Raw genomic sequence first — 24,819 nt, 5'->3', positions numbered from 1 at the left:
TGAATGGTCATCAGAGGTGCCTAGAGAACCAGTTCAGTGAAGCCCGGAGAGCACAAAGGTTGGAGAAAGCAGGGGAGTGATCAATGGATTGAAATTTAATGGAAATGCTTCATGTGCTCAGAATTGGAAATATGTACTGGATTTGGCAATATAAGTCATTGAGAACTTTAAAGACATATTTCAGTCCAGCATAAGGATGGATACCATATGGAATACAGGAAATTCAAAGTCCTATTGGAGGGAATGAGAGATTGAGTAGGGGGTTTAAAGAAAATATTGACAGTGTAGAATAGTTATCATGAAGAATGGGAGAGGGAATTATCCTAATCAAATTCACTCTGTTTACTAACAAAGCGCCAGCCCTGTAGCTGGCAGCCCTAGCACCCCCTCTTCTGGCCTTCTCAGTCCCCAGTCACTGCGCCCTGTCAGGCAGCCTGCGCTTACACCAGAGTGAACTGCTAGATGCTTCTCATATGTTTGTTTCCTACCCTCAGTTTTGCTCCAGAAACCCCTCTCTAAGATGCCCTATTTTTCTCTCAATGTCCACACCATACTTACTCTTCACATCCTTCTCTCAGAAAACCATCCCTGACCTCCCCCATTCCACACTTCATTGGACATTACCATTTCATCTTTCTATTATGTTTTATACATACCTCTTTATGTGTTGCTTTTTACTCTGCGTGGACTCATATTCTTTCCTCTCAGATAAAGTGCTAAAAGCAGGGCCTGCATATGGCGAGCATTCAGATATTTGTTGGACAAATGAATGGGGGATTTTTATAAATCTGATTTCACCTCTTCTGGGACTTCTTTGTGGCCTGGAACCATCTCTGTCTCACCTTCACCTCACCTTTCTCCTGGTTCAGCTTTTTTTGGGGAAAAGGGTGATTCAGCTTTGTTGTCATCCAACCCTTGTCTTGAGAGCCGTCACTGAGCTAGTTAATGAATACCTTAGTGCTGTTATTGAATGGTCTCTGATTAATCTATAGGCTTTAGCACAGAGTTGCACTGATTGCTCCCTAGCTCAAAAAATAAAACTGGGCTTCTGAAATGTCCTGCTTTGCATGAAAATGTTCACTTCCTCTCATTTCTCCATCTGAAAAAAATTGTAGATTCCTAGAGGGCATGGCTGTCTGCCAAGACTTGCTGAGAAACCCCACATGGAAGTCATATTCTTTGTCCCAGGACTATTCTGCCATTTCTCTGGTTTTATCTGGAAGAATGACTGAGGAAACTGAGACCGAGAGAGATTAACTAACTCACCTAAGGTCATATGGCTAATAGGTGTTAGAATCAGGATTTGAACGAGGTCCTTCAGACCGCAGAGCTTGTACTCCTGAACACTACGGTATATAGCCACCCCTCCCCACTCACCACCACACATACATGGTCATCTCTTATTGGCTCACCAGTGAATGTGGCTTCCATTTCCCATGGCCAGTTCAGGTGTATGTCCGTTTCCTTTATTGCCAGATCTTCAGAGAGCCCCTTAAGACATCTGCCCACCCCATCTCCTACTCATTTTTCTATAAAATTACTGCTGTTGTTATAGGGCTTAGGACAGTTCATAAATAGTAAGTATTATCAGTTTTTCATAGTATTTTAATTTTTCCTTTGCAGCATTTCTCAAGCTTTTTGGTCTTAGGACCCCTTGATGTCCTTAAAAATTGAGGACCTTGGGGCATCTGGGTGGCACAGTCGATGGAGCATCCAAATCTTGGTTTCAGCTCAGATTTTGATCTCAGGGTCATGGGATCGAGCCCCACATCTGGTTCAGCATGGAGTCTACTTAAGACTCTCTCTCTCTCACTCTCCCTCTACCCCTCCCCCTCACGCTCTCTTGCTTGCTCAAAAAAAAAAAATTGAAATTAATAAATCTTTTTAAGATAAATAAATAAATAAGAATCCTTTGCTGTATTAGCACCATAGATCTATAACTCATGAATGATTTGTAGTATCATGCACTGATCATTTGGGAAATACTGGTTCACTGAGTTACACAGATCTTCCAAGTACTGACACACAGTATTAAAAAATCACATACATTATTATCACTACCAGCTCATCAGGAAAGTCCAAATACTGTGAAACTGTCAGGCTCCCAGAGTCCACTCTATACTTGTGAGAAAATGAAAGTGATAAAGGCAGATATCATCTTAGTATTTATGAAATAGTTTTGACCTCTTGAGCCCCCTTAAAAGGATCACAGGACCCCCAGGAGTCCCTAGACCACACTTTGAGAATGCCTGCTGTTTGGGGAAGAAAAAGTGAAGTGAAGAAAAAGTGAAATATGGCATGGACATAGAACATTTAAATCACCAAATTGTCACATTCTAAGCATCCCAGTCACTGTTAAGCCTTGTCCCAACAGATAGCTGACATGGATGCCCTAAAATCCTCAGTTAGTTTTTCCGTGGAAAAATATGAGGGCCACCTCCTCAAATCAAGAACACCCCAGAGCCATTCTCCTAAGCAAGCACCTAGACCTAAGGTAGTATATTTAGTTAGCTGTGATGTGCCTGCCTGAAAGGGACCAGAAGCTCCTGATTGGTGGACAGGGAAGATTTTGAAAACAGAAGCTAAGGCCCGTGCATTTTATAAAGCAGCCTGGATCCCAGGAGTTAATAGAGCCAAGGGTCCTGAGTCATCACTGAAACCCTCCAGCCCAGGGAAGCTAAGACTGGAGAGAGGCTGAGGTGGATAACCTCAAGATGTATCTCCTTAGAGAATGGGCTAGAGCAAGATTGAATGCTGGGTCCAAGGAGAGATGGGGCAAATTATCTTTTCCCCTTCCACATTTATTACAGGCAACTCTTTTGCCAAGAATGGAACAGGAAATTAAAGAATAATAGATTGTTTTCTTTTAGTGTGTATTGTCTTAGGATCCTCATTTCTGTGTGTTTGTAGGTCACTGAATTGATCATTATGTTACTTACCACTTCCCTATCAGTTAAGATTAGATCTCATATAGTATATATTTCTGACTAGGCTGCAGGGTGCAAGAGAGCAGGGACCATGTTGTATTTCTTCTTTACCACTGTATCCATCTCACTTAATACACAATGGGTATTTAATGATCATTTGTCAAATAAATGAAGCCTCTTTCCTAATGTGGAGACCTAATGTACCGTGTAGTGTCAGCAGCCAGCATCGGCTTAATGTAAAACCACAGATTTAGTCCAGGGAAGTGAACTTCTATGAGAAGTGAGGCAGTGACCCAATGCAGGTATGGGGTAATGCTCAGGTGTGGGGGGCTAATTTACAGTATATAATCTAAATACATGTTCATTAAATTAAGCACTGTACCTACAATATACAAAGCACTCCAGGAGATACAAAGATGAATCAGGCAGATTGCCCCCAAAGAGCTTGTAGTTGGTTGAAAAGGAAAGCTGAAAGCACGTATATAAAGAACTGTAGTAGAAAGTAGAGCTCAAGTACTCTAAAACAGAGGCTCGGGGCTGTGGAAGGGTGAAGGAGGTTTATAGAGGAAGAAGCTGAAGGGCTGGACCGTGGACAGTGGCGAGGATTTCCACAGCTGGAAGTGTAGAACATACAGACCTGCAGGCAGTGTGGCTCCATGGTCGGGTCTGTGAGCGGAAAGAGTGAAAGATAAAATGGAGAAACTAAATTCGGGTCAAAGCTGGAAGGATCTTGAAGGACATTTTTAGGACATTGATTGATGATATTAAGTGTTATCATGGGATTCAGCAAAGGAGCCCAAGAGTGCCTGAGTCTTGTCTTGTCCTGGCCATATTTCTCTTTCGTGAGCCCTGCAAAGGAGATACATATGCCCAAGGCACTGTTTATTAACATCTAGGGAGATACATACACCCAAGGCACTTTTATTAACATCTAACGCAGAACCTCAGCTGAACTGAACGTGTGGGTAGAAGCTCAAAGATATTTCCTATCCCCCTCCCCCTGCCATCCAATCTTGGAATCTTACTGTATTTTTTTTTTTTTAAGATTTTATTTATTCATTTGAGAGAGATAGAGCACAAACCGGGGGAGAGGGAGAGGGAGAAACAGACTCCCTGCTGAGCTGGGAGCCTGACATGGGGCTCAATCCCAGGATCATGACCTGAGCCCCCAGGCGCCCCAAGGGATCTTACTGTATTAATTATCGTTTTTATTTTCTGTATTTTATGATGCTTTGACATTTTAGGAGCCTTGCTAGCTGGGGAGAGACTGCCCCTCCCAGTGCAAACTTCATTCCTAGACAGTGAACAACTTGTCTGGAAGTGTGCCTTTCATATGCAAATCAACCAATCCAAACCCTCAGCCCCAACTTTTTATCTAACGCTCACACACCAAGACACACCAAACCAAAGTTTCCCCTGCCCTCAATCACTTTTAGCTAGGACCACTCCTATAGACCAGAGCCTGCTGAAATTACTCAAACCGCCCAATCCTAAACTTGTCAGATGTGCCTACTCTGCCTCAGCCGTTCCTTCTGAGGAAACCATCATACAGGTTCGGAACCATGCTTTTCCCTTGCTCCTTTTGCCTCCTAACTGACCCTAATACCTCCCCATGAGGCCCTGCCTGGCATGGCGTGGCATGCCCCCTTCTCTTGAGAGCTATAAGTAATAAACTCTTCCAAAAGTTGCTGTCTCTGTGTCTGCCACCTTACCATTTCTCATTAGAACAAAATCAGAGGCACAATAGGAAGGCATTGGCCTTCAGCATAGCACATTGCCCTGAGGTATAAAAATTTAGGGGATGCCAAACAAAGGGACAGTTGAAAATATTAGTGTCTTTAAGTTTTAAATCTTTAACCCAGAAAATTTAAATCCATTGTAAGGCTTTCCAAATTTACCTGTCTTATAATCAGGGCCTTTGGGGTATTTTAAATTCAGGAGTGGGATAGATGTCACTTGGATACATATTAGTATATTTATTAAAAAGGAAAAATAAGGTCATAATTTTTCAAATAAAAATAAATCTGATTTGGCTAATTGCTTTGACAATAAGGACTGGCTTTGCTAACTATATCATATGGTAGATAGTTTTGTAAATTAAATGAGCTAAATCTGTGGCTTTAAGGTTTTGATGAAAATACCTTTAAAGCATGTAATAAGATAAAATTATTTTATTAAAAAATTAACATTGGAAAAAATGTTGGCAGTGATGTATTGAAATTAATGATATATTGATTATTCCAACCATTTCTTTTAGGTTAAATAATGTTCCTTTAAGTAAAAGAATAACCTCTTTAAGAGTAACCCGTATTTTTATTAGTAAATAAAAATGAATCCTTTTTGGCATCCTCAGAAATCAAGAAATGGAATACTTCTAACAACTAGGTAACAAATCATGGGGCAAGTTGGGTGGTTTAGAGTTCTTTGCTTTCAGTAAAGTCGAAAGACTACCTGATTTGATTGTCAGCCAACAGATCATTAAGATAAATTGTGCTGATAGCTTACTATGTGATTCTGGTGTATCATTTGAAAGGAGATCAAAGAATTGAGTGCCATTACTATAACCAAATTCTTCTGTTCCAAGATACTATTTATGTGAATAAGGTTTCTCAGCACTTAAAAATCTAAATATTAGGGGCGCCTGGGTGGGTCAGTTGTTAAGCGTCTGCCTTCGGCTCAGGTCATGATCCCAGAGTCCTGGGATCGAGCCCCGTATCAGGCTCCCTGCTCGGTGGGAAGCCTGCTTCTCCCTCTCCCACTTCCCCTGCTTGTGTTCCCTCTCTTGCTATGTCTCTCTCTGTCAAATAAATAAAATAAAATTTAAAAAAAATCTAAATATTAGATAGGGAAGGGAGAGTTGATGTTGAGCCATGTTTGATTCTAATAATAAATAATACTGTCTACAAATATTTCATCACCAAAACACCAATTGGAAAAAAAACTCACTAAGAGATACATTTTAATAAAATTTTCTTTTTAAGCTTAGTAATTACTTATAAAATGTATATGTATATATCTTGATCAATCTTATTGATAAGAATTGTAATAAAAATCAATCCAAGAGAATTTTTAAAAATTCTTAGAGACTCATGGTTACAGGAATTTTTTTTTAATTTTAAGTACAGTTTATTTATAACTTTTTGTTGAAGAAAATTGTTGATCAAAGGTGATCAATAAAATATAGTAAAGCATAAAAATATACATTAGCATACAATTCTCTAGGGAATATGGGATTGGAAGTATGCGTTGAAAGAGAAAAAGAACTGAGGAAAAATTTGTAAGTGATAAATAAAAGTTTTATTTTAAATTGTCAGTGCAGGGGCGCCTGGGTGGCTCAGTTGGTTGAGGATCTGCTTTCTGCTCAGGTCATAATCCTGGAGTCCTGGGATTGAGATCAAGCCCCACATTGGGCTCCCTGTCAGCGGGGAGTCTGCTTCTCCCTCTGCCCCTCACTCTGCTCGTGCTCTCTCTCATTCTCTCTCTCAAATAAATAAATAAAATCTAAAAAATAATAATAATAGTAATAAAAATAAATACAATGTCAGTGCAGAGGGCACTTGGGTGGCTCAGTTGGTTAAGCGTGTGACTATTGATCTCAGCTCGGGTCTTGATCTCAGGGTTGTGAGTTCAAGCCCCGAGTTGGGCTCCACACTGCATGTGGAACCTACATAAATAAATAAATAAATAAATAGTGCTGGGAATTATATAATTTACATATTTAAACTTTTGATGGAGGCGCTTGGGTGGCTTAGTCCATTAAGCATCTGCCTTTGGCTCAGGTCATGATCCCAGGGTCCTGGGATCTAGCCCCACATCCGGTTCCCTGCTCCCTGCTCAGTGGGGAGCCTGCTTCACCCTCTCCCTCTACCCCTCCTCCCACCCCCCCCCATGCTCTCTCTCTCTCTTTGCACTCTCTCTCAAATAAAATCTTTTAAAAAAATAAACTTTTGATGAAAAAAATGTTGACTTTAAAATGGAGTAGGTGGGAGCATACCTGATAGTCAGCTGAACAAAAAATGCTTCAAGACCACTGTTGGCATAGGACTTACCTCCAGGGCGTGTACTCATTGAGAGAATAGCAAGTGATAAAGCACTTTTACATTCTGTCCTTTTTGTCAAGTGTGGCATGGACTCTAGCTTGAGTAAATGAAAGGCACACTTCATGTGAGCTCATAGTAATGAGAAACAGACACACCGATGTGTCTCCCCGGGGATTAGCTACATAGAGCTCGAGATAAAAGCATCGTTGCAGTGCATGGGTGAACGGTGAGTAGGATTTTGGTATGGTTAGCTGGTTGCGAGGCTATGGGGCAAGAAGTGAGTGCTTACGGGTGTTGAGTAGTACTACAAACGCAACACCCAGAAGTGCTTTCTGGGAACACTTGTGTTCCGACAGCAGGAGTGCAAGGCTGGGGCCAGGATGGGGAGGCAAACAGCCTTTTTTTTGCCTCAGCTCAGCCTGTGCGGGGTCCCCTTCCCGTCTCATGGTGTCTCTGTGTCTTTCTCTGTCTCCTTGCCCCTGCAGTCACTGCTCAGCATCCCGGGCTCCCCGTTCCTCTCCCGGCACAACAGCAAAAGCAGCATCTTCAGCTTCAGGGGGCCCGGGCGGTTCCGCGACCCGGGCTCGGAGAACGAGTTCGCGGACGACGAGCACAGCACGGTGGAGGAGAGCGAGGGCCGCCGGGACTCGCTCTTCATCCCGATCCGGGCCCGCGAGCGCCGCAGCAGCTACAGCGGCTACAGCGGCTACAGCCAGGCCAGCCGCTCTTCGCGCATCTTCCCCAGCCTGCGGCGCAGCGTCAAGCGCAACAGCACGGTCGACTGCAACGGCGTGGTGTCCCTCATCGGCGGCCCGGGCTCCCACATCGGCGGGAGGCTCCTGCCAGAGGTGAAAATAGATAAGGCAGCTACCGATGACAGTGTAAGAAAGTAAACACATAGACGGAGCCTAGGCATGGCAGTCTCTCCCGCGCCCTCCTCTCTTCTCTCCGGCCCGGCCTCTGGCTCCCACGCTCAACTCTCCCGTCCCCACCGTCCCCACCACCCCCCCGGCCGCTTCTGTCTTCTCCCTCCTGGTTTGTTTCTGTTTCTCTCTTCAGCCCCTCCTTGTTTTCCCTTTCACTTTAATCCCTGCTCTGTTCCCACCCACCCCCCACCAACTTCTTCCTTGTTTCTGACTGTTGCCCGACCCCACCAACTCTTCGCTCTCCTCCCCCCCCCCCTCTTTTCCCCCCCCCCCCCCCCCCCCACCCTGCTTTGACTGAATGCCTCTGGCCAGCGGATCGTGCCCGGATGGAATGAGAATGGCATCCTGCCACCACCAATGACCAAGTCTGCGCCGGTTTGGAACTACCATTGCTTCTCTCCCTCCCACGTCCTCTCCTCATAGGGAAACAGCCTGGAATTTAAAGCTCTTATCTTTCTGTTAAAACAACAACAACAACAACAACAATATAGTTCAGAATAATTTTCCAGTATCCTCTGTAAGAATGAGGTGTGATTTTTCCAAAGAGGAACGTGGATACCTGGTGCTGCGGGCAGGAGGTGTGCACCAGGGAGAGCCAAGCAAGGAGAGGTTAGGGAAGCCGGTGCAGAACTGGAGCTAGACATTCAAAAGGGATTGAAATGGAAATAAATCAAAGGAGGGAAAAGTGGGAGGTTGGGGCAAGAACACATGGTGTATGGGGGAGGAAAGAAAAGGGAAGCGAAAGATGAATTTTAAATGTAATCAAATGTCAGGCTCTGGAGGAGCTACATATAATAGCTTCGTAAAATCACTTGTCTAGGGGTTTGGATAATGGCTCCCCTCTTTGGGAAAAGCCATCTCTTAACACTTCTTTAAATTCTAAGCTGTTTATACCTTTTTTTGTAGTTTCAAATTCTTGTAACCTCAGCGATCCTCATCCTCTGTACCTCTAACTCCTTAACTTCCCTCAGTCCTTCCTTAGCTGGCATAAGCTCCGTGGGATAGCATGCCAATCCGTTTTGTTCTAACACTTCAGTTTCCTCTAACACAGCACGAAGACAGCCGGTCCTCTAATTAGCATGTTGCATGTGTGGAGGAAAACTGGACAGTCAAGGATGGAATAATTCACAATGATCTGTTTTTAACATTTCAGGACAGTTGTTGACTGTACAGATAAAAGGCAGTTAAGGATGTGTTTGACATTGTCTTTTCTCTCCTGCCTTTTTATTTAATAGCAAAATACCCCCCCCACACACACACACACGTGTTTGTTTAGCTTTTTACAAGCTACAGATTACTTTTACATTCATTATTTAATTTGCTCTGAATAAAAATTTCTGTAAGGCTGACCAAGTGGAGAGCATTATCCCTGTTTTTAGATGGGGAAGTAGAGCTCAGAGAATTTGGGCTCCTGGAGGTCACGCAGCTCATTGTTGATAGAGCCAGAGTCTTAGGGAAAAGACAATCTTCTCTTTCTCAGTGAATTTTAATGCCTTCTCTGTTTAGGCACATAGGCATTTTTCTTCTGGAAAACTGTTTCTTTAGTATCAACTATAATAGGAACGGTAATAATAACAAACAGTGGTTCCAAAATCCCCCCAAAACCAGATAGTTGGCCAAAATAAATGTTATAGATGATTATCTTTAAATATAATTTTTGTTTGTCTCTAATTCTATATCTAGAAGTAAATTTTTAAGCTCCATAATTAGACAGGTATGTTCTTTGAAAAAGCAAGAGATGATATCAGTAGAGAATGAGGGGTGGGTCAGCATGGACAGTACAGTTTGGGCAACTCAAATATTAAGAACCAAATTAAATTTTGACGTTCTGGCTGGTTTTTTAAATATTTCAGCCAAATAATACATCTTGCTTTTTCTTTGAAAAGAAGGTATTAGAAAAGGTATTGAGGAAGGAGGAGATTGAACTTCAGCTAAAGGCAGATGAGCATGTTTGCAGGTTTGGTTTTTGGTTTTTTTTGCAGCTTCTGTTATAATGTGTGGGGGAAAAAATTTGAGAGGCAGTTGAGCAGATGGTTGTGGAAGTAAGGCTGTCTGCACCACCTTACACTGTAGCCTACAGAGTCCTGCCTTTGGGTTTTGGGGCGCCTGCACACTCAACACCCCATAAGCACTTAGGGGATTCATTGCAGAGGTCCTAAGTGATGATGGTGACAGATTTGAGGATTCCCAAGGCCAGGAGGGCAGATCCCAGAGTGGTAGGAAATGAGGTAGGCAGGACTATTTCATCCCCAAAGGCTTCATAACTAGGAAAACCTATTTCATTAGAAGCCGTAAAGAAGCACTTCCTAGCTATTAATTGTGTGGCAATCTATGTAAGTTATATTAATAGGCCAAAAAGACAAAACAAAACAAACCCAGACCGCATAGTGTGTGTGTGCTATGATATCAGATCTATAGAAAGACAAACTACCTACAGAGAGAGGGTGACTGACTAGAAGTTAATAGTAGTTGCCTTTGGGAGGGGAAATTAAAGGTGACTTTTTTCCTTCCTCACACTTTTCTGTTATTTACAGTTTTCCACAACAGACATAATAATTAGAGCCACCATATATTGGGTTCTTGCTATAGTTATGCTAAGCACTTTATATGCATGATCTCATTTAATTTCTTGTAATCATTGTGTTCGGTAGGTGGTTTTATCCTCTTAACAGGTGAGGTTCTGAGCCTTAGTGATTCATGGAAATGGAGCTTGAACCAAGGTCTTCCTGCTGTCAAAGAGGCCTTCCTGGCTGCTTGAATATTAGCTTCTTTGGGAAGTGGGAAAAACATCATTCATCTTAGAAGGACGCAACAGATTACTAACGTTACATGCAGTCCAGACCAGAGGAGCAGCGAATACCGCTTTAGGCTAGGATGTAGCGATTCTTACTGTCAAAACATTTGGGATGCGTCTCCAGTGGATTAACCACTAGAGTGCTTCCATTGTATGCTCATGCTCTGTGGAGTTGTATGGGAGCTGCTGAGGCGCACAAGCTGGGCTCACACAGTATTGATGCTTAGGCTATGCCACATCTGTATTTTTTCCTCAGACTCAAGTCAAGAAATATAATATTCTCAGGGCGCCTGGGTGGCTCAGTTGATTAAGCATCTGACTCTTGATTTCGGTTCAGGTCATGATCTCAGGGTCCTGAGAGCAAGACCCACGTTGGGCTCCACGCTCAGCAGGGAGTCTTCTTCTCTCCCTCTCCCTCTGCCCCTCTCCCTGCTTGTGCATGTGCTCTCTCTCTCAAATAAATAAATCTTAAAAAAAAAAAAAAGAAAGAAAGAAAGAAAAAAGAAATATAATATTCTCTGTGGAAAAAAAGATACCCGGACATCACCTCATTAGAGTTTCATCAGAAACTATTTCCCCTGTTCATTAATTATTCAGTTATGATTAGTGAGTATTTTTCAATAGTTTAGGAATTTTCACTTTTGCTTTTTGCTGAAGCAGAGGATGAGGGGACTTTTCCCGTGTCTTCATCTCTAAGCTGGAAAAGTAGGTGAGAATCTCATCACTCATAGAGAGAGCAGGTGCTGCTGACAAATCAAAAAATCACAAGTAACTCAGAAATCATGTTGCACTAGCTTACACAAGCATCATCTCATTTAATGCACACCGCTGATAGATACTACTTGTGTGTGCATTTCATTGAGGAGGAAACCAAGGCTCAGAGAAATAAAGTGACTTGTCCAACATCACACAGTAAGTGGTAGGGTTAGGGCTTGAACGCAGGCAGTCTGACTCCAGTGCACTGGCCGGTATCCAGGGCACTGCACCAACTCTGAAGCCCGGGTTCTTCAGTTTATTTACTGATGTGATCCTGGGAGATTAATGTCACCTTTCTAAGCCCATTTCCTTATCTGTAAAAGAGAGACAAAAGGATCTGTGCTATAAGGCTATTGTAAAGATTAAATGTAATAACATTTATAAACTGTGAAGCATATTATTTGGCCCATTCCTGGTGTTCAGAAAGCCAGTTTCCATTTATTTCCCTATACTTTTTTGGCCTGCTTAGCCATGAGAAGTAGACATTAAGATTTCTCCTGAACTGCTTGACTTGGCAAGGGTTGCATTCCTTCTAAAATCTTCAAGAACCTTTGAGAAGAAGAAATTATTGTGCAATTATTTTAAAGCCGATTACTGCAAAAATTTGAGAAAGGCTTGAACAGGAGATAAATGGCTAGGTTCTTTAAAGCTACTTCTAAAATGCTCTAAATTTTAGTTCAAGAAAGGTAACTGCCTGATAAATTTCCGTTCATACATCTCCATGGGAAAGCAATTTAGTTGAGCTTCCTTGGGCAGATCTATAGAAATGTGGGCAAAATCTGCCATCTGCAGGTGTTGTAGGACATCTCTTTGAGAAGGACAGCTACAATTTAGGAGGTTGGAAATCCAAGGCTAAATGTCCTAATAAACTTTGCATTTGGGTTGAGAGAAATGGAACAAATTTGTACTGAGTTTAACTTTCAAAGAATGTAATTAAGGTTCTCAGTGGCTTCCTCTGTTACTGATAGTTTTACATGAAAGCTGCTTAGAGGCTGAATTCTAAGAAGGCAGAAGCTCCTGCCTTTAAAACATTGTTAATTCTTCTCTTTCCTCCCCAACAAAGTAAACAAAACAAACAAAAGAAATAAACACCTCCACTTACAGGAATAAAAAATGACCTGAAAAGATAGGGAAGGGGAAGGGAAAGAGTATGTGATCTTTCCTCTGGTCCTTGGGTCTCAGCGTGGTTGAAGGAAGAAGTCCTCTCCCTCCCTCCCAGGTGATAATAACGGAGTAGCTGAGCCAATAGCAGACACACCTCCCAAGCAGAGTCTGGAGGAAGGGTGCCTCTGAAGCTGCTATACATGGGAGAGTCCACTCCAGCATTCCTTCCCTCCAGTTGGCTAAAATCTGACACAAGATACAATAGCCAACAACCCGGATGGTGCGGCCACTTTGGAGAACAGTGGCAGTTCCTCAAAAAATTAAACACAGAGTTACCATATGATCCAGCAACTCTGCTCCTAGGTAGAACTGAAAACAGTGTTCACACAAAAACTTGTACATGAATATTCATAAAATCATTATTCATAATAGCCAAAAAGTGGAAACAACCCAAATGCCCATCAACTGAGGGATGGATAACTAAAATGTGACACGTCCCTATTATGTAATATTATTCAGCCATAAAAGGGAATGACGTATTGATATGTGCTCCAGCATGAATGAACCTTGAAAGCATGATGCTCAGCGAAAGAAGGCCACATAATATATGATTCCATTTATATGAAATGTCTAGAAGAGGCAAGAAAAGGCCACATAATACATGATTCCATTTATATGAAATGTCTAGAAGAGGCAAGTCTGTAAAGACAAAAAACAGATTATTGGTTGCAAGGGGCTAGGTAGAGGTGGGGCTTGGGATTGGCTGCTAACAAGTACTGTGTTTTTCTTTGGTATGATGGAAATATCGTGGAATACACTGTAAATATACTACAAGCCACTGAATTGCACACTTTGAAACGGTTAAAATGGTGAATTTTATGTTATGTGCATTTCATCTCAATGTTGTAAAAGTTGAAAAGAAAGAAGCAAATAGCCTGGGCTTTCAGTGCCAGCTTTCAAAACTTCACCTAGGGCCTGGGGCGCCTGGGTGGCTCGGTCGTTAAGCATCTGCCTTCGGCTCAGGTCATGATGCCAGGATCCTGGGATCGAGCCCCTCATCGGGCTTCTTGCTCCGTGGGAGGCCTGCTTCTCCCTCTTCCACTCCCCCTGCTCGTGTTCCCTCTCTCCCCCTGCTTGTGTTCCCTCTCTCGCTGTGTCTCTCTCTGTCAGATAAATAAATAGAATCTTAAAAAAAAAAAGAATTCCAAGCTAAGAAACACTAGCTTAAGAACCTTGGCTAATTTTATTCTGTGTCTCTCTGTCAAATAAATAAAATCTTTAAAAAAAACTTCACCTAGGGAGGAAGGATTTCAGGAACTACATCCATCTTGGATTCCTGCATACCCTGGTTTTAACAGATCAGACTTTTTTAGTACAGATTTATTTTTCTCTGGATACTACTATCTTAGCCCCCAGTTAGTGTTTAGCACTTTTAAGTAATGTTCTTCATAGGGAGTTTTAGTTTATGTCATCCTAGGCAGTTAACAATGATGAATATATGTTTGCTCCCTGTCTCTCCATTAATCGGTCAGATCTGATGAATAATGAGAGACTCCATGTTTAGACAACAACCAGACCATATATAAAAATAGGACTTTCATCCACAACCTGTCCAAGAAGCCAGCCCCCTTATCAATGATAAACAAGCCAGGCGACCAGCCTGCTGTAAGTCAGACTTGCAGGAAGCCAGATTGCTATCTCTAGTGACAATCCAGTAAGCTAAACAATAACTTCTATAACAATCAGCCCCAAATGGTCAGGACTTGATTACTAAGTGACACTTTCACTAATTTCTGTTTCTGCTTTCAACTTAGGACCCAGCAGAGAAAGCCAAATATGCACCCCTAATCAATCACCTAGGATGCCCTGCTTCTCATTAGCCCACCTACAGCTTCCTCGTGCCAGCCACCTTGAAATCAAGGCACACCCTAAGTCTTCCCTTTTTTCCACTATAAACCTTTCCCACTCTGCCTGCCTTTGAGTCTCTGGCAAAACACATGTGATGGTGGCTGACTCCCTACGTCAAGCTCAGAATAAATAGCTTTTCCCACTTGATTGATCTTCATTTATTTCCACACTACAGATAGCATTTTATACATATTATATACACACTCTGTCCCATATTCTTTCTCAAAGGAATTGTACTGCATAATCAGTATTGCAGCAGTGCAATGGGTAACCGTCACCCAAGCGTTACCAAGGATGTGGATATGATGGTGGTGGAGTAGGAGCTGTCTGACCAGCTGAGAATTGTCCCCTACACCCCTTTGTACCACAAGACTCTCCCAGAAGGAACCCTTTCCTACTTAATCCCCTCACCTCTCTGAGCAACCTCTTCTATATGTATCACCATAGATTCGTTTTCTTTCATTTTCAAGGACTCATACAATATGTATTTCTTATTTGGCTTCTTTCACTCAACAAGATGTTTTTGAGATACATCCATGTTGTTTCAATAGTTCGTTCCCTGTTATTGATGAGATTGATAAGGTACTTCATTGTGTAAATACACTCTACTGTGTTAGTCCACTTTCCTGTTGATGGACATTCAGGTTGCTGAGAGCAGTCTTGCGCAACTCTTTTGGTAAATAAATGTTTTCATTTATATTGAATAATTATCTCAGAATGAAATTCCTGGGTCATATGGTAAATGTTATATTCAGCTTTATAAGAAACTGCCAAACAGCTCTCCAAAATAGTTACACCATTTTTTTAATGCTCCTACCAACAGTGTATTAGAGTTCCAATTGCTCCACATCCTAGCCAACATTTGGTGATGTTAGTCTTTGATTTTAGCGTATTAGTAGTCATAAACTGTATCTTACCTGCTTTTAATTTGCATTTCCCTGCTGATTAATGATGATAAGCATATTTTCATGTGCTTATTGGCTTCTCACAGATCTTTTATTAGTTGCTTATTTTTAAATCTTTTACCCATTATTGATTTGTTTTTTATATGTTATGGATAGAAGTCCTTTATCAGATACATAAATTTTTAATTTTGATGAAATCCAATGTACCAGTTTTTTCCTTTTATGTTGTTTTTTGCATCCTGTCCAAGTAATCTTTGCCATTACCCAAAATTGTGAAGTTATTTTCCTTCTATAAATTTTACAGTTCCGGGTTTTATATTCAGGTCTCTGATTTAGCTCAATTTGTGTGTGTGAAATTAGATGGGAGTTGACTTGGATGAATATCTAGTTTTTCAGTACCATTTGTTAAAAAGACTTTACTTTCTCCATTGAATTGACTTGGCACCTTGGTCAAAAATCAATTGATGTACATGTGTGGGTCTGTTTCTGGATTCTGTTCTGTTCCCTTGGTCTGTTTGTCTATGCTTATACCAATACTACATTTGTCTAATTACTGTAACTTTATAGTCTTGAAATGAGATAGCATAAGCCCTCCAAACAAAAAATATTTTAAAGATTATTAAATAATCTCTTAAGAGATTAATTTGCTATTCAGATCTTTTTTAAAAGATTATTTTCCTATTCTAGATCCTTTGCATGTCCTTATGTATTTTAGAATCATTTTCTGTCAGTTTCTTCAGAAAAGCCTAGAATTCTTAGATTGCTGGGAATAATGGATGTCCTTGAGTCTTTCAATCTGTGAATGTGGTATAGTTCTCATTTATTAAAGTTTTCTCAAGTTTCTCTCAGCAAAGTTGTATAGTTTGTATTGGATGTCTTACCCATCTTTCATTAGTTTTATTCCTTGGTATTTGTGTTTTTTGATACTGTTGTAAAAGGTATAATTTTTAAATTTTTTGTTTTCAAGTATTTGTTGTTGCCAGAACATAGAAATACAGTTAATTTTTGTGTATGACCTTGTATCTCATCACCTTGATAAATTAACATACTGGTTCTATTAGGTCTTTTTTTTTTTTTTGTAAATTCCATAGGGTTTTCTACATGCACAATAATATTTTCTGTGTATAACAGCAACTGCACCTTTATGCCTTTTACTTATTTTTCTTGCTTTATTGCACTAGCTAGGACTTGAGATACAAAATTGCATAGAAATTATAAAAGCAGACATTCTTCCTTGTTTCCATTATTAGAGGAAGAGAATTTAATGTTTCATCAAGAAGTATAATGTTAGCTGTAGATTTTCATAGATATTCTTTATCAGATTGAAGCTGCTACATTCTATTCCTGGCTCGCTAAGAAATTTTATTATGCAGAGGTGTTGAATTTTATTAAATGTTCTTTTTCTGCATCTGTGAGATAATCAGATGGTTTTTCTCCTTTATTCTATTAAAGTGATGAATAACATTGACTTTTTTCCTAATGTGAAACTAGCCTTCCTAATATAAACCCTGTTGATAGTGATATATTATCTTTGTATATATTTGCTTGTTTTGTTAAGAATTTCACATCGTTGTTCATGAGGGATATTGGTCTCTCATTTTCTTTTCTTGTGGTGTTTTTCTTGTGGTGTTTTCGGCAGGTTTAGTATCAGGTTATGTTAACTTTATAAAACAGGTTGAGAAGTATACCCTTATCCTCTATTTTCTGAAGGAATTGGTATTAGTATTGGTATTGGTATTATTTTTTCTGTAAATGTTTGGTAGAATTCACTGGTAGAGCCATCTGGACCTAGACTTCTATTTATTGTAAGGTTTTTTTCAATTTTAGTTTCTAATGTGGGCTATTTAGATTTTCTGTTTCTTCTATCAGTTTTGATAAGTTGTGTTTTGATAAGTTTGTCCATTTCATACAAGGTGAAATGACATGAAGTTGTTTACAATATATCCTTTTTTTTTTTTTAGGTTAGACCACTTAGATTTTTGGGTTTATTTATTATCATACTGTAGCTTATCATACTCTGACTAATATAAATATTGTATAGAAGGTTTCCATCTTACGATGGTTCAACTTAGAATTACGGTATATTCTTATTATCCTAATAATGCCTATAGGATTTGTAGTAATGTTCCCATTCCTTTTCCTGAAAATTACCATTTGTGTTTTCTTTTTTTCTTGATCAGTCTTGCTAGGGAATTATCAATTTTAGTAATCTGTTTTTAAAAAAACATTTGCCCTTTTTGATTGTCTATTGTTTGTCCACTTACTAATTCATTAATCTCCATTCTTATTTTTATTATTTCCTTTCATCTACTTACTCACAGTTTAATTTGATCTTTTTCTAATTTCTCAAGGTGAAAGCTTAGAGCATTGATTTTATATCTTTTTTATATTCTAATATAAGCCTTTAGCACTGTAAAATTTTCTTAAACCATGTGTTAGCTGCATCCCATAAATCTTTTTTTTTTTTTTAAAGACTCCATAAAGGTCATTTGTTTTTTTGTTTTTAAGATTTTATTTATTTGTTTATTTGACAGAGAGAGAGAGAGACAGCGAGAGAGGGAACACAAGCAGGGGGAGTGGGAGGGGGAGAGGGAAAAGCAGATTCCCCACCGAGCAGGGAGCCCGATGTGGGGCTCCATCCCAGGACCCCGGGATCATGACCTGAGCTGAAGGCAGACACTTAACGACTGAGCCACCCAGGTGCCCCTGCATCCCATAAATCTTAATGTATTGTTTCCATTATCCTCAAAGTATTTTCTAATTTCCTTTGTGATTTCATCTTTGATCCATGGACTTTTACCAATTTAAGGGGACTTTTCTGAATATCTTATTATTACTACAATACTTTTCAATGGAACCTGTTATTTGGATCTGTGGTATATGCTTTTCCTATGTAAAAAGGTGACATAATGACTTTCTTTTTTTGCCCTCTGAAGTTCCCCAAGTGTGGTCTTTGATTTTTTTTTTTTTCTTGGTGTCTTCTTCCATTTATTTCTTTTCTGAAACTGAAGATATGTTCTATAACATGCCTTACTCTGGAACAAATTTTAACGTTATAGAACTATGTTGTCTCCCCATATCCCTGCTATAGTTCATTTTCATTTTACATAGAAAGATATAAATAATAATTGTTCCATCTTAATATTAAGCTTGGGGATAAACTTTATGTGGATTTTTTTAATCCAAGCTAAAAATTATTTTAGCTTTCAAATAGATACCACTAAATAATAATCTAATGATTTGACTAGGTCCTTTAGATAGCATTTTTATTAACTTTGTTTAAGGTTAATGTTATTAAAGTCTGAAGAATTTATATCTTGTTATATCCAGCAAGTCCAGAAAACAATAAGATATACTTAGAACCAAAGCAGTTTTAAATACAGTTTTATCCTTTCTTGATGAATCAGCCAGTCCATCAGATCTTACAGTACCTTGGAGTCAGCATTATGAAAATTATCTACCATGTACTGTAGATCTGCAGAGGGCAGCTCAGTAAAATTCTAGAATGAATAAATGCCAGAAACAAGAGTGTCCACTGTATGGGCCTTTCTGGATTCCTTTTTAGATGGTTGTCATTTTTAAAATAGAGTAGTCTAATCTGATTTATTAGGTGTCTTGAATATCAGGCTGGCAATTGCAGCAAAAAGTGGCCTATCAAAGAAATATATCTTATTATGACCTGAGGTACTGGTCAACACATCGTTGTTACATATACAAGTGTTTGTATAATAATGCAGCCGGGAATTCCCAAGGAAATCAGTTCTTTTTCTTTTCCATTTCTTCTGTTGCTCTGCCAAACAAAACAAAACCCTAAGGTAAACCAAATGTCTGAATCAGTGAAACAGTTTGATGAAACACTGTAATAAGATAAATTATAATCTGCCAGAAACTTTCTTCTCTACAGTTCTTAAAATCTAATCATATCTAAGGGCAGAAAGGCTTTCTGATGTAGCTCTCTAGAAACAATTATTTTCTTTTCAAAACAGCTAGGATCATTCTGGTACTGATCAGATATACTTCTCCAGCTTCATACAAATACGTATCTTCCCTGTCCTCTGAGAGATGGTGACTGTCTCTGCCCTCTTACCTTCACAATGGAAGGGACAGCCAACATTACACGGATGACCTGTTATAGTGGTTGGCATGGTTACTAGAAAGCTAGCTTTTAAGCCACTGCATGAAGGCTGATCTAATGTAGTATATTCAGGGTGTCACAAAGAGCACAAGCAAGGGACATTAAGAAACACGGTGCTGTAATCTCCCATACCAGTATTGCCCACAGTGGAGCATGTAACAGATACTTTGTATAACCGTCTGATGGTGTTTTCTGCCCTTTTTGTTTGTTTGGGAATTTGAATATTGCAGGTTAACTTATAAAGTAAAATTTTATAAGGGCAAAATAAACATAGTGCTATATATGTAATTAAAATAGTGAAACCCTTAGCATACTTGGAGTGGCTTGGAGGAGAATTAGGGTAGAACTTGAACTTGCTAACGTTCAGTTAGGCCCAGGTTTGACATTTGGAGGTGATAGTTTGAGAGAGCGATGGTGCCTCCTTCCCATGGAGGAAACAATGTCTACAGTACTCAGTGTGATCAGGGATTTGGCCCTTAATGAAATGTCGAATAGAGGTGAATTCGACTTATTTTATCGTGTGGTCCAATTCTAGCCAGATGCTGTGGATACGAGACTGAGACAGGAAAACTCAGGTTCTGCTTCAGATGGCATTGGCCCCTGGAGATCTGGTCTTTCTACTGCATGCTAGGAATTGACCAGATGAGGTGTTTGGGTCCCAGCCAGATTCTTTGGTTCATTGTAGATTTGTACAAACTTACCTGGTCTTGTCATCTATAGAGGTAGGATGATCCGTGGTCATGTTTCCTTCTACTTCTTGAGGTTAATAGGATTGTAGGGTCAAAGTTAAAAGATGTCATGAAGAGCATCTGTTTCTGCTCATACTCTGGACTATCTGTCCAGTAAGGCCCAGCTGTAATGTTTGTAAGACCTTACTCACCTGATTTGCTATTTTTTTCAGGCTACAACTGAGGTGGAAATTAAGAAGAAAGGCCCTGGATCTCTCTTAGTTTCCATGGACCAACTGGCCTCCTATGGACGGAAGGACAGAATCAACAGTATATTGAGTGTTGTTACAAATACACTAGTTGAAGGTATGTGCCCTTGATGTCAGTCCAAGCCACCAAGATATCAATATGTAGTGCACATGATAAATATAATCCCTGTCCATTGGCCTGAGTTTTGCAAAAATTGACTCTGAACTTTAGGAATAGAGTCTACTGGTTGTAGAAACCAGCATCCCAGATCTGCATGCAGAGAATCAAATAAGGACTTCAGAGCTGCTGCCAGCATCGTACACAGATAGGTAAGAAGAATGAAGGAATGACAGTCAGGGGTGAGCTAGAAGATCTCAAGACCGTAATGGTCATGAGGAGCCAGTGGGGTGAGGTGAGGCATAAAGGCTGTAGACTGAAGAACTGTGAAAAAAGGAAACGATGGAATCCCCTCCGTGCCCTCTGCCCCAAAACATACCTTCCTCTTTTCCTTGTTAGCTACCTACAGCCCTCTTGGTTTTCCCTGAAGGACTCATGTACTGTGCATTTTGATTGCACCTAATTCTGCCTCTCATCAAACACCCCCACGTATCCATAAATATATTTGATGTGTGAATAGGTAAGCCGAAACCCCTCTTATTTCGGCTCTCTGTGCCACAGGGAAAGAACAGGCACTGTTGAATCATAGTGTATCTGCAGTAACGTTGCTGTCAGTGCTTGTACTTGGTATTGGGTGGCTCTGCCACGACACAGCCTGGCATGCTGAGGAATATCAGGATTTTCCATGACCCCATAGTCCCCTAGCAAGTATCAGCTCTCTGTCCAACTGTGGTCTGTATTCCAGGCTCCTCTTGCTTTCTCTGGAGGTAGATTCACTGACAGGGTTTTCTCTCACAAGATTCTGATTGATTCTGCATGAATCTTCTTCTTTTGATTCATGTTGATTCAGCTGAGCTGTCCCACTATAGATCCAGAATATTCTCAAGGCCTCAGATTGCTGTTCTTCAGAGTTCAGACCCCCAGGCTAACCCAACAATAACCAGAGTTCCTGAGATAAGGAGATTCAAAACTATCCTGGTGTCTTTGCGACCAAGTTATTTTTTGAGTCATTTGAGCCCAATACCACTTCTACTCTGAGAGAAAGGGAATGAGAGAGAGAGTGTGTGTTCATTCATTCGGCAGGGGCATCTGTGATAAAGGGAGAATCCCCAGAAAGGAACTCCCCTAGATTGTTTACATTCCCACATGTGAGCAAGGTGTTAGACTGTATGTAGACTAATCTGAAGAATGTATCACGTAAAAAGAATATTGAGTTAACTGTTTTCAGCTGCCTGAACATTTATTCCTGTTTTCCTTTAATTCTCATCGAGGTCATCATCTGAGAAAATATCTTTAAACTTTGTAGTTTATACTTTGAGATCACAGGCAAATAACTGCAGAGCATAAGAATTCCAAGCTAAGGGGGCGCCTGGGTGGCTCAGTCGTTAAGCGTCTGCCTTCGGCTCAGGTCATGATGCCAGGATCCTGGGATTGAGCCCCGCATCGGGCTCCCTGCTCCACGGGAAGCCTTCTTCTCCCTCTCCTCTCCCCCTGCTTGTGTTCCCTCTCTCACTGTGTCTCTCTCTGTCAAATAAATAAATAGAATCTTAAAAAAAAAAAAAAAAAGAATTCCAAGCTAAGAAACACTAGCTTAAGAACCTTGGCTAGTTTTATTCTTTACTTGGAGACAAGGACAGGATTTCTCTGGATATCTGTGGACATCGAGAAAGACAAATGAACCACCTCCAACAGGCATATTTTATGACGGCAAAGACATCAGAATGGGAGAACTATTGATGCAATCCAACAGTTACTCAGTTTGACTACTGCAGTGGCCCAGCACAGGGTCTAGTAAAAGTAAATGCGCCCAAAATGTCTGTTAGACTGACCCTTGCCATGCTTGGAACGGTGGGGCTTCCGTGCTGCGGGCTTCCTTTTGGAGGCCTTGGTGCTTCTATTCCTCTACTGAGTTGGGTAGAAACCACTGGAGCAGTAGCTTGGTCTTTTTCTTCTCCATTTTCTTCCTCTTCTCCCCGTGCTCTTCTTTTTCTCCCTGTTCTACCCTACTCATTCTCTACCCTCCACCCACCAGCACATACATAATAAAAAATAGATATAGGGGTAGCTCAGGGGAGAGAGAGAGACAGTCATACTTGTGTTCCTGAGTAGGAAGCCATTCCAGTTCTTTCTCCCTTTTTGAAGTCCCAATGTTCACATAGCCTTTGACATTCCCCTATCGCCTCCCCTAGTATTCGACTCCCTTTGTTAGAGCTGATGAGACAGAACTGCTGTAAGCAAAGAACAATGAATGGCTGGAGCTGAATAATGTGAGAGGGAATTAAAGGACATTAAGAAAGATCCATTCCTATTTAACTGCTGGTCCCTCTGTATTCAATGATTGCTACAACATGAAAAGCCAGCATTGAATGAATAATTGTTCCTGCTTCTCAGACTTCAGTTAGGAAACTCTGACGTTGTTTTAATCTTTGGATTACCAAACCAAAGAAGCAGGCTTCTACCTACCTGATATCTTAGAGAGCACAGTGGAGAATTCCAGAAGCGTGTAAATAAGGAGAAAATCCTGCCTGCTGTGTGTCCCCCAATCCCGTTGCAGACATGCTCACCCGGATCCAGGAAACTCAGCAGAATTTAGTCAGCAGAGCCATCAGCTTGGGGATATTTCAGAGGACTGGGGGTAGGTTGTAGGCAGACTACTATAGTCTCACTTCTCTGAGCAGTGAAGCTGTGGGAGAAGGGGAGGGAGTTGGTGAAGTAAGAATGAGGAAGTGATGGTAGTACTTGGCATTACTGGTTCTCAGGTAAAACAGGTTCAAAAACTGCCTTGTAAAGACAACTGGCCATAGCTGTTGGCTGCCATGATTTGTTGATTCACTCTTGTGTTCGATTGACCAGCCCCAAGTGTCAGTCAGCATCATTACTTACCTGCTATCTGTCTTTAATGGGTGTGGCTGCAAGCTCTGTGAGGGTGGAGACTCTTGTTCATCAGCGTATTCCCAGGGCCTCACACACTGTAGGTGTTTCAAAGTTGTTGAATTGAATTGAGAGAAGCCCTGCCCTCAGAACCCTCACGGTCTACTAACACCACCATCTTGGAATTGTGAGGCCCTCTCTGAAAACAATTCCCAACACCCCTGAGGTTGAGACTACAGTAATCTCTTGAGAATGTCCAGGAGCAAAGTAAGGGAGACCCCACAAACCTTTGGATATGTTAACCCATTCCCCCAGACCAAATTCTTAACCGCTTCAGGCATGTGGGACCAGTAACAGTTTGTCAAGTTGTGAGTCACTTTATAAACCTCTGTTTTCACCTAACTGATCTTTTCTAGCTCCTAAAGCTCTACATTGTCTTACCGTTTGTGGAACAGAAAAGATTATCCTGGGATCTTACCTGAGAAAATGTGGATAAGATCCCTAGTATCCCTGTAGGAATCTTCTTGATGCCCCATAGGGTGGGGAAACCCTTCTTCAGTGTCTGGCAGAGACTTGGAGCCTAGAGCACTGTACAACACTGCAATTGTGTCTACTGTCAGAGACGTGAACAGTTGCTGCTTTAACCTCCACGTGCCAGTGAACAGACGTTTGGAGAAGGGAGGAGATTAAAAAAAGGAACGGAACCAAATTTCCAAATATGTACTGTAAGAATTTATGGAAATAAGAGAACCTTTTCATTTTCTTTTTTTGGTTAGAAAACTAAATTTACCTTGGGAAGGGAGGGAGTTCTATGAGGAAGAAGCCAAAGCAAATTTTCTTCACAGACTTCCTTTCCCACGCAGACTCCCACGTGGCGCTTACTGTGGCCCTTAAATCTGAAAAACCAAGGCAACCATTTTCTTAGCAACCAGGGAGCCAATCAAAAACCCAACCAAAGCACCCCATCTAAAATAAAGCCATCACCATGGGCACCATCCAGCTGGTTGGAAAAAGGGAAAGTAGACTAATTTAAGGCAGCCATCTTGTTCTTGGTGAAACGTTGGGAAACTTTTTTTCATTCCCTGAATGATTTGATTTTGTCAGCAGAATTGGGTTGGGGTGTGGAATAGATATCCAACCCCGTGGAACCAAGACCTTGCCTCTAAGGATTATCATGCTGACCGGTTTTCAAAGCTACATCTCTTAAAGAACATCCTGGGAGATCAAGGTCCTTGGACTTTGGTAACCCAAGCTATTATATAAGTCATACTGTACTTGAGGAGGGCTTTGTTACCTACGGCCTAATGCCTGGATTGTTGTGGCTGCCAGCTGAATGGCTCTCTTCCTTTAGTGTCTAATGGTCCTTTTTCATCTTTGTTTCGTGAATGACCTTAGAGATCACCATGGTCCATGATACTC

At 40.8% G+C, this 24,819-nt stretch overlaps 1 protein-coding gene across 4 annotated transcripts in view; it reads left to right on the top strand.

Annotated features, from left to right (window-relative positions):
• Positions 1–24,819, top strand: part of SCN8A (sodium voltage-gated channel alpha subunit 8) — a 177,579-nt gene that overhangs the window by 107,563 nt on the left and 45,197 nt on the right. For all 4 annotated transcript variants that reach the window (XM_032420680.1, XM_032420679.1, XM_032420678.1 and 1 more), the window contains exons 12-13: positions 7,453–7,815; positions 20,397–20,529. In XM_032420680.1, coding sequence (XP_032276571.1) covers positions 7,453–7,815; positions 20,397–20,529 — 496 coding nt within the window. The remainder of the gene's footprint in view (positions 1–7,452; positions 7,816–20,396; positions 20,530–24,819) is intronic.

This window comes from Phoca vitulina, unplaced genomic scaffold (genome assembly GCF_004348235.1).
Source record: "Phoca vitulina isolate PV1807 unplaced genomic scaffold, GSC_HSeal_1.0 scaffold23, whole genome shotgun sequence".
Taxonomy (NCBI): Eukaryota; Metazoa; Chordata; class Mammalia; order Carnivora; family Phocidae; genus Phoca; species Phoca vitulina.
The sequence above is the reverse complement of the archived record's forward strand: the minus strand, read 5'-3'. Positions and strand labels throughout refer to the sequence as shown.